Below are 12,929 nucleotides of genomic sequence, written 5' to 3' on the forward strand. Positions count from 1 at the left end.
CTTGTATTTAATTTTTCCTTGATAAAATTATTTCCCTTTTATCTGAGTCTTAACATCCTTCCATAGGAAGCTTCCTGCTTCTTTGATTTTTAACTCATTCATTCATTCATCAAATCATTATTGAGTGTCCATGATGTACCTAGTGCTGTGCAGTTAACAATAAAGAAAAAAACAGTCAAATAAATGGATTGATAGCTGGTGATAGTGCTGCAGAGAAAACTAAAGCAGGGAAGGGGCCCCATTTGTTTCCCTTCCCTTCCCCCACCCTCTAGGCAACCCCTGGGGGCAGTCCAGGGAGCTTAAGACCCACACTCAGGTTAGAAGGGAAGCAGTCGGACAGAGGAGTTAAGCGTATTCTGGAGCTGGGTTTTAATCTTGGCTCTGCCCCTTACTAGCTGTGTGACATAGGGCATGTTACTTAATCTCTCTGTGCTTCAGTTTCCCCATCTGTAAAGCGAGGTGATAACAATAGTGTTTACCTCACAGGACTGTGGTGAAGGTTAAGTGTGTCGATAAAGCTGAGCCTGTGAGTGTCGGCTGGTGCTAAAGCTGAGCTCGCCCTCTGCCCTCAGATACCAAAGGCCGGGGTGGAAACACAAATTAAACCTCACGGAAGATGGGCAGGATCACTGGTTTCTGAGTGAGTTTAATTGGATGGGGTTAATTCTGATGTATGGGACCCTTTCCTCTTCTGGGGGACTTCAGAAGATTTATGGGAATTAAACAGGACCATATGGGTGAAGCTGAGACTAGCTTCCATTTATTGAGCTGAAGACAGGCCGCTGCAAGCCCAGGCCTTTGGGAACAGCTAGACGTGGTGGACGGCTCTGGAAGGCCACTTGCTCTGGAGTTGCCCATCAACCTGGGACTCAAACTGAGGCAGTCCCTTAGCCACTAAACATCAGAAGGCCTCCAGGGCTCACTCCCAAGTTGTTGCAGAATTTGGAACAGAAACTAAAGCCAGATCAGCAATGGAGGGGCCATCAGCCAGGATTAGATGTGAGAGAACTTGGCCGGGAGAAGGGACAAACAGTAGGAAGGGCAGGTCACTAAAGAGCTGGCAGCAGGTTGGGGATGCTGCTCTTCCCTCTGGCTTGGCCGGGAAGGATAACCAGGGCGTTCGTTAACCAGGGCATTCGTTAACCAGGGCATGCCTCCACGCCTGGAGTTCTTCCAGGAACACCCCTTACTACTCCCCAGGAATGCAGGGCCATCTCTTTCCTGCTTTAGGTTTCACTAATCTGAAGAACTCGCCTTTGCCTCAGGCTGTTCTCTGATTCCTCGCTATGTAAAGAATGCCTCTCTGTTCAGAAGCATCTGCATCACCTGCGAGGTTGTTAGAAACGCAGTCTCTGGCCCCATCCCAGACCTTCCAAATCAGAATCTGCATTTTAACAAGACCACCAGGTGGTCCATCATACATGAGAGTGGAAGGAGCACTGCCCAGTTTTCTTCTGCATGCCCCCAAAGTGCCCGGGGCAGAGTCTTGGGACAGAGAGGGTGTGCACAGTGCTTGTCAGTTCAATTGATCGTGCCACCTGGGGATATGGAAGCTGGAGAAACAGAAGACACTCCATTGGGTACAGTATCCTGTGCTTTTTGCAGAATAGGGAGGTCTGAAGGCCCCAGGGGGCAGGTCCGCTACAATTTGGAGAGGGGAAGCCCGTTCCTTAAGGGAGAGAGTCTGCATTGCCTGTCTTACCTCATTCAGCTTTTCAGGACTGAAAGCAGACGTTAGGACACTTCTGACCTCTTCCCATCTTTTGTCGCGTAAGAATAGGATGCTGTCCGCTACCGGCTTGGATTCCAAACCCAGTGCCTAGTGGAAAGCAAAAAGCAGAGGTTAGGACCCAAGGGAGCCCAAGCCACCTGGGTGGCAATACAGGTGCATGATAAACACTCTCGTTAAAGGCCCACCAATGGGCAGCAAATGAGGTTATTTTTGCAAGGATACAGGAGAAGAACCTGAAGGCTCAGGGCTAATGGTCTAAAGATTCATGGCTAAGGGCCCGGGGCAGCAGATGGATCAGCTCCGATGGCCCAGTTCCGTCTGCCCTGTGACAGTGTGGTCATCATTGCATAAGTGACTCAGTGGCTCTGTGTGCTCTGCAGCCTCCCTACAGAGTGAGGGTTCCCTGAGGACCAAACAGCAGGCTTCTTGGGATGGGTTAGTCTCTCCCGGGTTGGAGTTTCATGTCCGAACTGGGTGGCAGGGGCTTTTGTGTGGCTGGATTGGCCAGGTTGGGCCGGGAGTTGACAGACTCATGTGTCTGGGTCCTTGGTGTGTCGGGGGGTGGAGGGGTGAGGTAGGGGGAGATAAGGTGGGCAGTGTGGAGGGAGGGGAAAAGGAGCCTTTCAGCAGCATATCCTAACAGAACTGCTTCCAAAGAATGGCATTTCTGTATTTTCCCACTCATTCACACATTCATTCACTCATTCATACACTCATTCACACACTCATTCCTTCATTCGTTTTTCTCACTCAGCAAACATTTGTTGACTCTCTAATATATACAAGGAGTTGGCTCTCCAGTGTCACATAACGAAATCATTGCTTTGGTCCTCAAGGAGCTGATAATCTAGCGGGGAAGCAGAAGAGAAGCTCATAAACTAATAAACAGCATTACTGTCCATGAGAAAGCGAGTGTTATGAGGGGAAAAAACAGGCAAGGTGAAAAAATGATAGGGGACTAAAGAGTCAGGAAGGCTTCCTGGAGGAGGGGATAGTGAAGCCGAGTCTGGAAACATGCAAAGGATGAGCCCTCCTCATTCCTTCTTTCCAGGCTGTTTTGTTTCTTTCTCAAACCAGCTGCTCCCACCCAGTGGTCAAAACCGGGGGCCCCCCAGCTGACCAGGGTGCCCCCCGGCCCCAAGGCTGCAGGGAGTGAGGTGGCGAGGGGATCAGAGAATCAAGCACTCCTCAGACCCCTGTGTGATGTACGGCTTCACTATTCCTTCTCACCGTTTTAATTATAGCTGAAACATGAAGCCAGCCATCATAATTCAAAAGCCTTGTAAAAACTCCTATTTAGAGGAAAATTATAATTTTCTGAAAAAATCTGAGCACTCAAATAAGCTATAAAACATAACTGCGAAGTATCCAGGGGGGATTTCGTTATACATGAGAGCCGAGTTGCTGGGCGGTTCCTGCCGAGGAGTACCTCTCCGTGTTTAGAATGAGATTCTCTAGCTGTGCCTTGTCACCGTACAGAACTGTGGGCCTGTGGAGTTTGGGAACATAACCCATTCGTTTAGGTTCCAGAGTCAGAGGAGAAAGGCATGTGTTATGTATGTTTATATATTGGCAAGCACCCAGTCCTGTGCCAGGCTGCAGGCAGTAAAGCATTTCACTCCGAGGAAGGCTGGGTGGTGGTTTATGGGGCTCCGAAGAAACAGAATAAATTAGAGATGAGTCCAGATTGATTGGATTTTGTATCCATCCATCAGACCCAGGGTTGGATCCAAGGTGTTTTTTATCTTGCACCTGGAGGGCAGATCTCGCCCTCCATGTGACGTCTGCATAGCCCTCCAACCTTTCCCTCACCAGCCTGTCCTGGGGACACTCTCTCCCCAGCCTGCAGCTTTCACTAGGATTCTCCACTTTTTAATGCAAAATTTCAGGGGTATTGGTGAAAGGAATGTTTTCTTTCTAGACATCGCACTGTAAGAGGAAAGAGGCAAATCGGTCATTTCAGAAGAGGGGATGTGAGTGACTGTCATATAAAATAGTTGTCAAGGTTTGGAATGTTTGGCTGGAAAGAGAAGACTTGGATGGTCAAGGGCGGTACTTAGCAAGTGCTCAGAAAATATTTAGTGAACGCTCATTACATGGAAGGCGGACGTTAAGCTGTTTTTGTGACCTGAGGGGTAGAATCGGGTTCATTAGAGGAAGCTATGGGGAAAGGTCCACATATCTCAAAGAGAACTTTCCAATAGTCAGAAGGCAGAGTTGTTTAAAGATAAAATAGCCTCCCCTGAGCCGTGAGCCCCCATTGCTGGAGACTGTACCCCCTTCTTGGAAATTCTGCACAGGAGGCTTGAGTGTCAGGGAGTTGGTCTAAAGGACCTTTAAAAACTCTCCCAACCCTGAGACTTCCTCTCCAGAACACCCTTCCAGGTATTTTTTTTTTTTTATTAGTTTGCCTACACACACACACAAATTGTGGCAAAATACATATAATGTAAAATTTACGATCTGAACCATTTTTAAGCGTGCAGTTCAGTGGTATTAAGTACATTCGCATTGTTGTATAGCCACCCCCACCATCCATCCACAGAGCTCCCTCATCTCGCAAAACTGAAGCTCTGTGTCTGTGGAGCAATAACTACCGTCCCTCCCTCAGTCCTGTCTACACATATTAACTGATTAGATTTACTGCGTGATGCCTTGAAAGAGACAGAGGGCTCTCCTCCAGAGAAATGAGCCACGGGACTGGGAAATCGGCTGGGGGCAGGGTTGTGAGTGTTGGGCCAGAAAGGGAGCGCTGGTCTCAGAGGAGATCTGGCCAGGAGCTTCCAGACAGCAGGCTACGGCCCATGGGGTCAGTGACACCAGCGTAGTGGGGGTCAAGCAACATTTTAAAAATAAAGGGAAACAGGAAATAAAACAGAGTAGACAGATAGAGGAGTGCTTTATAAAATAAGGCTATTTGGTTGTAAAACTTTTATTCAGGATAGGGGTGTGTGTGAGAGAGAGAGTGTGAGTGACAGGCAGAGAGAGAGCGAGGGAGGGAGGGCGAGCATATTCCGTGACATGATGTGAAATGTGTTTCCTACTCTAGGCCACAGTCAAAGCTTGAAAACCTTTTCTAACCCAAACACCAAACCTGGGAGTCAGCCTCTCCCTCAACTAAAATCCTGTGAGTCACAGTGTTACCAAGTTGTGAACATTTATTGAGCACCTACTATATGCCGGGCGCTTTGTTAGCAAAGAATGGGATTGTTGACCTCAAGGAGCTCAGGGGGTGGTTTAGAACCAACATTAGTTGATCTTACAGCTAAGAAAGTCCTTTTCACGTCATTTCTCTAATTGGGGGGTAATTCTCCTGCAGTTGGGAAACGCTGTCCTGGTGAGCGGTGATGGTTCAGTCGTGGCCTTGTGGCCCCCCTACTGTGTTTCCTTTGGACAGCTGAACGTGTTTATCTTTTCAATTAAGATCTCATAAAACAGAGCCTGTCTTCTTATTAGTCCAGCTAAGCATAAACTTTACACTTCGAAGAATGACCCAGTCCTGGGGAGCAAGTTATTAAAGAAAACCAACACCTCGGCATTCTACGGGCCAATGAGAGGGAAACCATTAACTGGGTGTTTGTCATAGGCCAAACCAGTGATTCTCAACAGAGCTGGAGAGCCACCTAAGAAGCACCGGCTCTCCCTGGAGTCTGGGGAATGCACGCACCTGCTGCACCTGCGGGGGCATGTTATTAAAAAGGCATGAGGCATGACAGACTATGAAGCCAGAGCCAAAAAAGCTTCCCCGTGTCCCGGGACCTGCAAGTATGTTGACTCTAGGTCTGGGTGACGCCTATGAAGCCTTGGCATGGGAGTCATCAGTTCTCAGGTAGCCACACAGAGCTGCAGGTGACAGGTACACAGAGCGAGGTGCTTTTAAAGACGCCAAGAAATACTGCTAGACTTCGGTGGTCCTGGTGTGAGTATCGCCAACTTGTTTAAGGGTAAGCATGTCAAATACTAGAAAAAATATTAGTATCAGGAAGTACGCCGTGGTCACAGAAAGGCCACGTCCGCTGTGCCAGCCTTTCTAATTTTCACACAACCTTGCGCAGATGGGGAGGCTCCCTGGCTCCACCTGGCTCTCTCCCCGCCTGGGCATGTGTAGCACCTTGCACGGACCCTCATTATATTATAACCAAGAGGAACTCCAGAATTCTGTCACCCCAAATTCTATACCTGAGAATATGCTATTTTCAATATATGGCTTCAGCTGTCCATAGCTTCCAACCAGGGCTTATATCTTGGTGCTTTGAACTAGTAAAAGTGCTTCGCCCCCACTGGATGATTTTCACCCATTCGCTCTCTGCCAGGAGAGGATGGTCATAAGATCACAGGGCCTTCTTCCCTGTCTCTGCTTCAGATCGTGACTGGCCTGAGAGCATGGCCCCTGAATAAGGTTGTGTGGTGTGTGGCGTGTTGTGTGTCCATAGCTCAGCGGGGCTGGCTTGGAGGGCATTCAGGGGCTAAATCCAGCTCGGGCTCCATCTGCCAACTCATGTAATTTGGACAAAGGCATGGTAAGGACTGGTGGCCCTGCCTGAGAGAGGTTCTAGCATTGCCTCCAAGGAGGGGAAACCACACATTTGGATCTGTGTTTCCATTGGCCCCATTCCCGACCTTCCTGACTGGGGTGAGAGGGCTTCCTGCGCACAGCACGATTCACGTGAAACAAGGAGACCTGTCTTTACGTGCAGGGGGCCAGGCGAGTGAGGCCGCACACATGCTTCTGGTTCTGTGCAGTCCGTTAGGGTTTTAGTAAGAACGTCTGCCTCGCTCAGAGCTGTGGACCTATCATGTGGGTGGACCCTTCTCAAGACACGCAAAGCTAAGGAGAGTATTCAAGCTTTGCCAGAGGCGACCAGAGCGCTCCTAAGTCACATGCAAGACACCATCCTCACAACATACATCTCACTGCGCAGGTGTGAAAAGCTCAGTGTTGTCATCGACTCAGTATTTCATTAAGGGAAAGATCAGAAACTCTAGACGAGCAAGTTCCCAAAAGCTGTCAGTGGAAAGTGCTAGTTGCAGGCGGAGGGGGCAGTTCTGTGGCAAGTCTGCCCAGGCCCCCCGCTCCTCGGGAGATGGCAGCAGGCAGGTCCCTGCGGCTCCAGCACAGGTGGCCCGGTCCACCTGGGGCTCTGCGTGGTTCCCTTGAGCCCACTTTGCTGTGATGGCTGTGGCTGTGGCTGCAGAGGCAGGGCCGGGAGGATTCCAGTGACTAATTTGCCTCAGAACTTCCGTAGCCTTTGCCGGTGTCAAGGGCTCTGTGGTTTCCCAGGAGCTCATCCTGTCATTCTGATGTCTACGTGGTGAAATGATGAAAGCAGCCCCGGGAGAGGCTGTACCCGGGCCGGCCAGGCCCCTGGGCTCTGTGGTTCTGGATAAAAGTACTCACAGGTCCATCATACGGCGGGTGTGTCTCTTGTGAGCCGAGGGTATCACTGGGTCTGTGCCTGGAGCGACGACCTTGTCGCCCATGAGGACTCAGGGCCGGGACCCCCACCACACATAGACCTCCCAGCGCCTTCTGTCTCCGCTCTACATACAGGCAGCAGAACCAGAAATGGACACACCGCAGCTGGACCGCTATCCGTGTTGTCATTTGGACCAGAACTCAGCCCCCAGCAGCAGGTTTAGTGATGGAGCGAACCCCTCCCTGCCCCTTCCAGCTAGACCACCCTAACACGGGCCGCAGGCCGCCCTCCCCTCAGCTGCCCAGCTCCGGGCCTTGGGGAGAGGCCAGGAACAGGGGGAGCCTCCACCACCGCCTGTGACCATCTCTGCTGAGTCCTGTGCCCTGGCTCCGGTTTCCACAGATAGTAAAGAAGGAGCTGCCTCCGTGGCTTCCTGGAGAGCCTGATAGCAAAGAGGAGCTCATTTAAAAAGTGCTAAATAAAAATAGCCAAGTCTCGAGGTGCTGGGACAACAGGTCCTATAAACGACGGCGTGGGGTTTAACCGTGAACTGTGGTTCGTGGTCAGGAAGGGCTGAGGGCGCTGATGGAGGCCCAGGGAGTCCTCTGGGAATCTGGGAGAGTTGGAGCAGTTGTTTTGCAGATCGAGTGCCTCAAAAAATGCAATGGGGAAGCGATATAAGAACCGTCACCCTGGGTCTGACGCACCCTGGGTCTGTCCAGCCCAGCATTCTGGAATTTGAGTAAATAATCGTTTCATTCAACAGCTTCCGAATTGAAGCATTTGATCAATAGCAGTGTATGTCGGGGAGTCCCCTGTGGTGTCGCTCCACCTCTGGCCAGCATGCTCTGTCCATTCCTCACGGGTGGGTAGCGCTCATGTCCCCTCCTGCATCGCGGCCGCTCTCCACCAGGCCGGCAGGGCCCACGTGCGTCAGGCGTGGATGTGTGAGCAGACACAGGCTCTCGCAGGTAGAAAATGAAACCATGAGTTCTTTAAATTCCTTGTCACTCATTGTAGCAAACTAATGTGCTGAGGTGTTTTCTATATCTCGAGGGACCACTTGGTAGAAGCTTAGATGGAGTAAGCGGTCAGTGTTTACTGAGTGAATGTCTAATAAAGCTGGGGCGCTGAACACTTAAGTAAACATGGTTATTGGAGGGGGGGCAGCACTGTGTCTGTCGAGAGGAGAAATCGTGCTTCACTCATCCCCTGAGTTCTTTGAACAAATAAATAAGCAGATGGATAAGAGGGAACCACAGAACCCAATTAATTTGACTTTCAAAAACCTGTGAGAAAAATCCCACTCTGAAGATGGATTTTAAAACATGGAGTCACTAAGGGTTGTTTTATCATCAATATGGAATTGGCTTAAAGACCGTAAACTAAGGTAAAGAGAAGAGAATACAGTCCCCGATGGAAAGTGTAAACATTGGGGTTTCCTGGGGATCTAATCTTTGATAGGTCTTTTCCCATGTTTATGAATGATCTAGAAGAGAAAGCGTGTCTTGAACTTGCAGGTTCAAGTGATGCCTAGTTCTTCTAGGGAGAGTGTCAAGTTGATGGAGATGCAATTCAGTTTGAACAAGAATTTACTGGATACTGAATAGTTGTTTTGTGTTTGGGCCACGGGGTACGAAAAGGTAGTACAAGCCTTAAACAGCTAGCGATCAGGTCTGGGTGAAAGCCAGACTTTCATGCACTGTAAGTAGTAGAAGGCACTTAGGATCAATTGTGAAAGTGAGTGATGCTGATGATAAGTGTTATAAGGGTTCAGAGAAGGGGAAAAGTAAATGTGGGCTGAGGTAGGAAAGGCTTCACGGAGGAGGCGGGATTGGAGGAGAGCCTGGAAGAACAGCTAGGGTTTGGACGGGTGCCGAAGAGGTGGAGGTCTTCCTATTAATAGCAGCTAGTGCACGTTGAGTGTTTGTCTCCCCTGCATGTAAGGCAGGGTTTATATGTGATCTTTAGCCTTTAACAGCCTGGTAAAGTAGATCATATCCCCATTTTCCAAAGGAGGGAGGAGAGGCTTGAAGGAATTAAATAATTTGCTCAAGTTCACATCGTTAGTAAGTGCAAGACCCACTGTTATTCTGCCTCTAATTCTAGTGGGCGTGTCAGCATGAGCAAAGGCCCTGGGGCAGGGCTTCCCAGAGGAGGTTACAGAGAGAATGGCCCAGCTGGAGGGTCAGTTTGTATCGGGGAGCAGTGAGAGGCGAGATTGGAGGATATGAAGTGCATCTAACATACTGAGGCCCTTAAATCTCATTAAGGGAACCTGAACTTTCTCCTGAGGACACTGTGTTGAGTGCAAGAAGGAAATTAGAACCATATTCTGAGTTTGGGGCCTAGAGACCTTAGTCTGGGGTTGGAAAAAATTAGGGAGGACAGACAAATGGATTAGAGGAGACGTAGACTGAAGCTGGGCAACTTTATTGGTGCCCTCTGCTTGCACGTGTGTGTTGAGTGAATGTCTGCTCCTAATATATCAATTAGAGGGCAGCCCTCTTCCAAGTCAGCTGTCAGGGTCTTGTTCCCTGGTGACATCTGGGTGTCATGTGAAGCAATAGGGAGACACATGGCTGCCACATCCCATCTCACTGCTCAGGGACTAAGGGTACTCAAGAACCGCGGCAGTCTCTGAGAGTGCCTTCGCTGCCTGCTGGGACACTGCTTGGTGGCCTGGGCCCTTTGACTCACTGGCTTCCCCCATTTCTATAATCAGCACTCTTTGAGCAACAATCGATATTTGTGTTTAACCATTAGACTCAGTCTCTAAGAGCCCGACGCCACAGAAGACCGTCAGGGGACTGAGAACAGGGCAATAATAATAACATAACGTTTGGGGAAGAGAATCGAGAGGCAGCCTAGCAAACTTCTGCAGTTCCTTCTGCCATCCCTCCAGGTTACCTTCTTTAGTGGCCATGTGGTGTCTGGAATTGGGCATGACGCTCGGGGGCTGGAAGATGAGCATGTTTTGGGCGAGCAGCCAACTACTCAGTGAAACCTTGACAGTCCAGAAATGTCACCTGAGGCAGCTGTTATAGTAGCCCCAGTAAAAAGAGCCCTGGACTTGAGTTGGGGGATAGCATGTGACTCCCTACTCTTCCTATTAGTCATGTGACCAGGGTTGTCACCGCATCAGGTCTTAGTTTCCTTGTCTGTAAAATAGCGATGATAATCGTACCAATCTCATAAGTCCTCATGAAATGTAATGAGAACAAAACGCTTTGGGTGGCTCAACCAGTGCAGAACACAGGGGGGCTATGCCAGTGTCTTTAAGACTTGACCCTTGAGATCTCCTGTCTATTTTATTTATTTATTTATTAAATCCTCACTTGAGCACATTTTTTCCATTGCTTTTCAGAGGGAGTGGAAGGGAGAGAGAGAGAGGGAGAGAGAAATATCAGTGTGAGAGAGAGACATCGATTGGTTGCCTCCTGAACACAGGGGATCAAGTCTGCAACTGAGGTATGTTCCCTTGGCCTGAATCGAACCAGGGCCCTTCACTTCATGGGCCAACACTCTAACCACTTATCCAAACCGGCTAGGGCAAGGGCTCCCATCTAATAAGCCTTCTCCTGTGCCCACCCTGGATGGCAGTGTTTTCTACAGCAGTAGCACTCACCCTACCATATTGTATTGGTCCCTCTGCCTGTCTGCCTCTGTCACGAGGCCTTGAGCTCCTTGAGGACAAGGCTGAGTCTTCTCTCTCTTTATACTCAGCACCGAGACAGTGCCTGGCTTGTGGCAAGTGCAAAAGTTTGCCAAATAACCAACAAAAGAGTGACTGCATTACCTACTATCTCCGTAAACTCAATATGAGAGCTGAGTTTGCTTTGACAAAAAAAAGTTGGCACATAGTGATTCTCTGAATTCTTGCAAGCAAGTGTTTATTAATTCACTTGAGGCTCTTTAAGAATCAGCAGAAATGCTCTTGGTCTTCTCTGCTAGAATTCCTATCTCTCCTCTTCTGGAAAATAGGGACAATGCTGACCTCTGCCATTTTCTGTCACCTCTTTCATTCTTTGGGGTTTCTCATCAAAGATAAAAAGTAGAAAATATACTTTCTAAAAAGATGGAGTTTGTACATCCTTTAGCAGGCCGGAGACTTGAACTGACATAAAGGGGTCCTCTTACAGGCTCCTCCTGCTACCTGGGGACAAATTTCCCTTGTTATGTTGCTTGTCTTTCCTTCCAGCCTTAAGACTTTTATGCTCTCTGTGAAAGATGTCAGCACGAGAGGCTCAAAACTTTGCCTTTTCTCTGATATTTATTAACCTTGCTGGCTCTTCCTCAGTCACTTGACCTGCGCCCTCTGGATTCCTCTAGTTTTGAACACAGCTTTTAAAAACACCTCCTGGTTTCAGGATTTTTTATTAAGTGCAACTTCTCTTGAGCTTTAGCTGTCTTGAAGCGTTTCTTAAATGTAAACGCCATTCTTTTGTACGAGTCTCGTGTATCTCTTTTGAAAACCTGAATTCACTGGGGAGCTCAGCTTTGAGTTGAGCTGATCTATACCTGGTAAGAGGCCCAATCGTGTCCCTATTAGATGTGATGTGCAGTTCTGGCATCTGAGAATAATTCCCCACCATCCATATGCAGAAAGAAAGCCACATACCATTCTGTTGGTAAAATTACTGAAGTTCTCAACCAACACCTGCTTGATCATGTCCGGCTCCGAGGTGACGATAAACATCCGACGGCCAAGATAGTACCTGGGAGGAATCAGAGCACTGCTTTAAAATGTGTTATATTTGTCTCTCCATTCGTCCTTTCCTAAGAGAATTCACGGTGGCTTAGAATGAAGGATAACAGGTAAGTAGGAAGCAAGGATGTGGAGAAGAGAAGGAAATGCATGTGCTGGTCATGAGGAGCAGTGTCGCTGAGGTCACCCAGCGTCAACATTCCCCAGGCCAGTGCCAGCCCCTGGAGGGCCTGGGGTCGATAAGGCAGAGTCCCTGCCCCAGGCAGCTCAGAGCCTGCTAGAAATGACAGATCTGTACATTTAAGCACCATACCAAGGAATTCACAAGATCCAACAGGAAGACCAAGAAGGCAAAGGGCAGAAGTCGGTGTTGTCCATATTGTCCAAAAACGGGGAGACAGTCATTCTAGGGGGGAAGGGACGAATAACTTTTATATATTGATTCTTGGAAAAAGTCTGAAGTGAATTAATAAGCATTTGGGAAACTTCAGGAAAGATCAGGCCTGCCGGGGAAGGGCTGAACATCTGGCCGCCACACCTGTATGTGAAGGAACTCAACAGATACTTGGATGTTAATGAAGAAATTCGGGAAAGGACCAGCCAGTCAGCGGGTGCCAGTGAACTCTAACTGGAGGCAGCGCTTAAGTACATGCCTGGTTGTATTTATTAAGGTACCGGGGAGACAAAAGCAACCAAGACCCAGTCACAGCCTTCAAGGGTCTCACAGTCTGGTGGGAATGACAATTAGGCGACCACAATACGGTGTGATGTCTAGCTAACCCGGGTAACAGTAAAGGCATGCCCAACTCAGTGTTTGGAGAAGAGAGGCCACAGGCTTCCCAGAGGTGGTGTTTCTCAAACTGAGTTTTGAAAGTTGAGGAGGAGTTGGTCCAGGAAGGTGGGTGGCAAAGGCAGGGGAAGGTGTGCCAGGCGGAGGAATCAGCGTGGGCGGCTGTCCAGGGACAAGCTGCCTGGGGGACTGAGTGCTCAGCTTCCAACTGTGGAAAGCAAACCATGGTCATAATAAGCGGACCCCTGCATAACGCCGTGTTTTTAGTCCTTGAAATTATAC

The 12,929-nt window shown here is 49.1% G+C and overlaps 1 protein-coding gene across 1 annotated transcript in view; it reads right to left on the bottom strand.

Annotated features, from left to right (window-relative positions):
- The window catches only part of TBXAS1 (thromboxane A synthase 1), a 127,374-nt gene that overhangs the window by 58,068 nt on the left and 56,377 nt on the right, over positions 1-12,929 (bottom strand). Inside the window, exons 4-5 of the mRNA XM_081148131.1 lie at positions 11,771-11,867; positions 1,703-1,819 (exon numbers count right to left, since the gene is read on the bottom strand). Of these exons, the coding sequence (XP_081004257.1) occupies positions 1,703-1,819; positions 11,771-11,867 (214 nt within the window). The remainder of the gene's footprint in view (positions 1-1,702; positions 1,820-11,770; positions 11,868-12,929) is intronic.

This window comes from Miniopterus schreibersii (genome assembly GCF_964146895.1).
Source record: "Miniopterus schreibersii genome assembly, chromosome: 9".
Classification (NCBI taxonomy): Eukaryota; Metazoa; Chordata; class Mammalia; order Chiroptera; family Miniopteridae; genus Miniopterus; species Miniopterus schreibersii.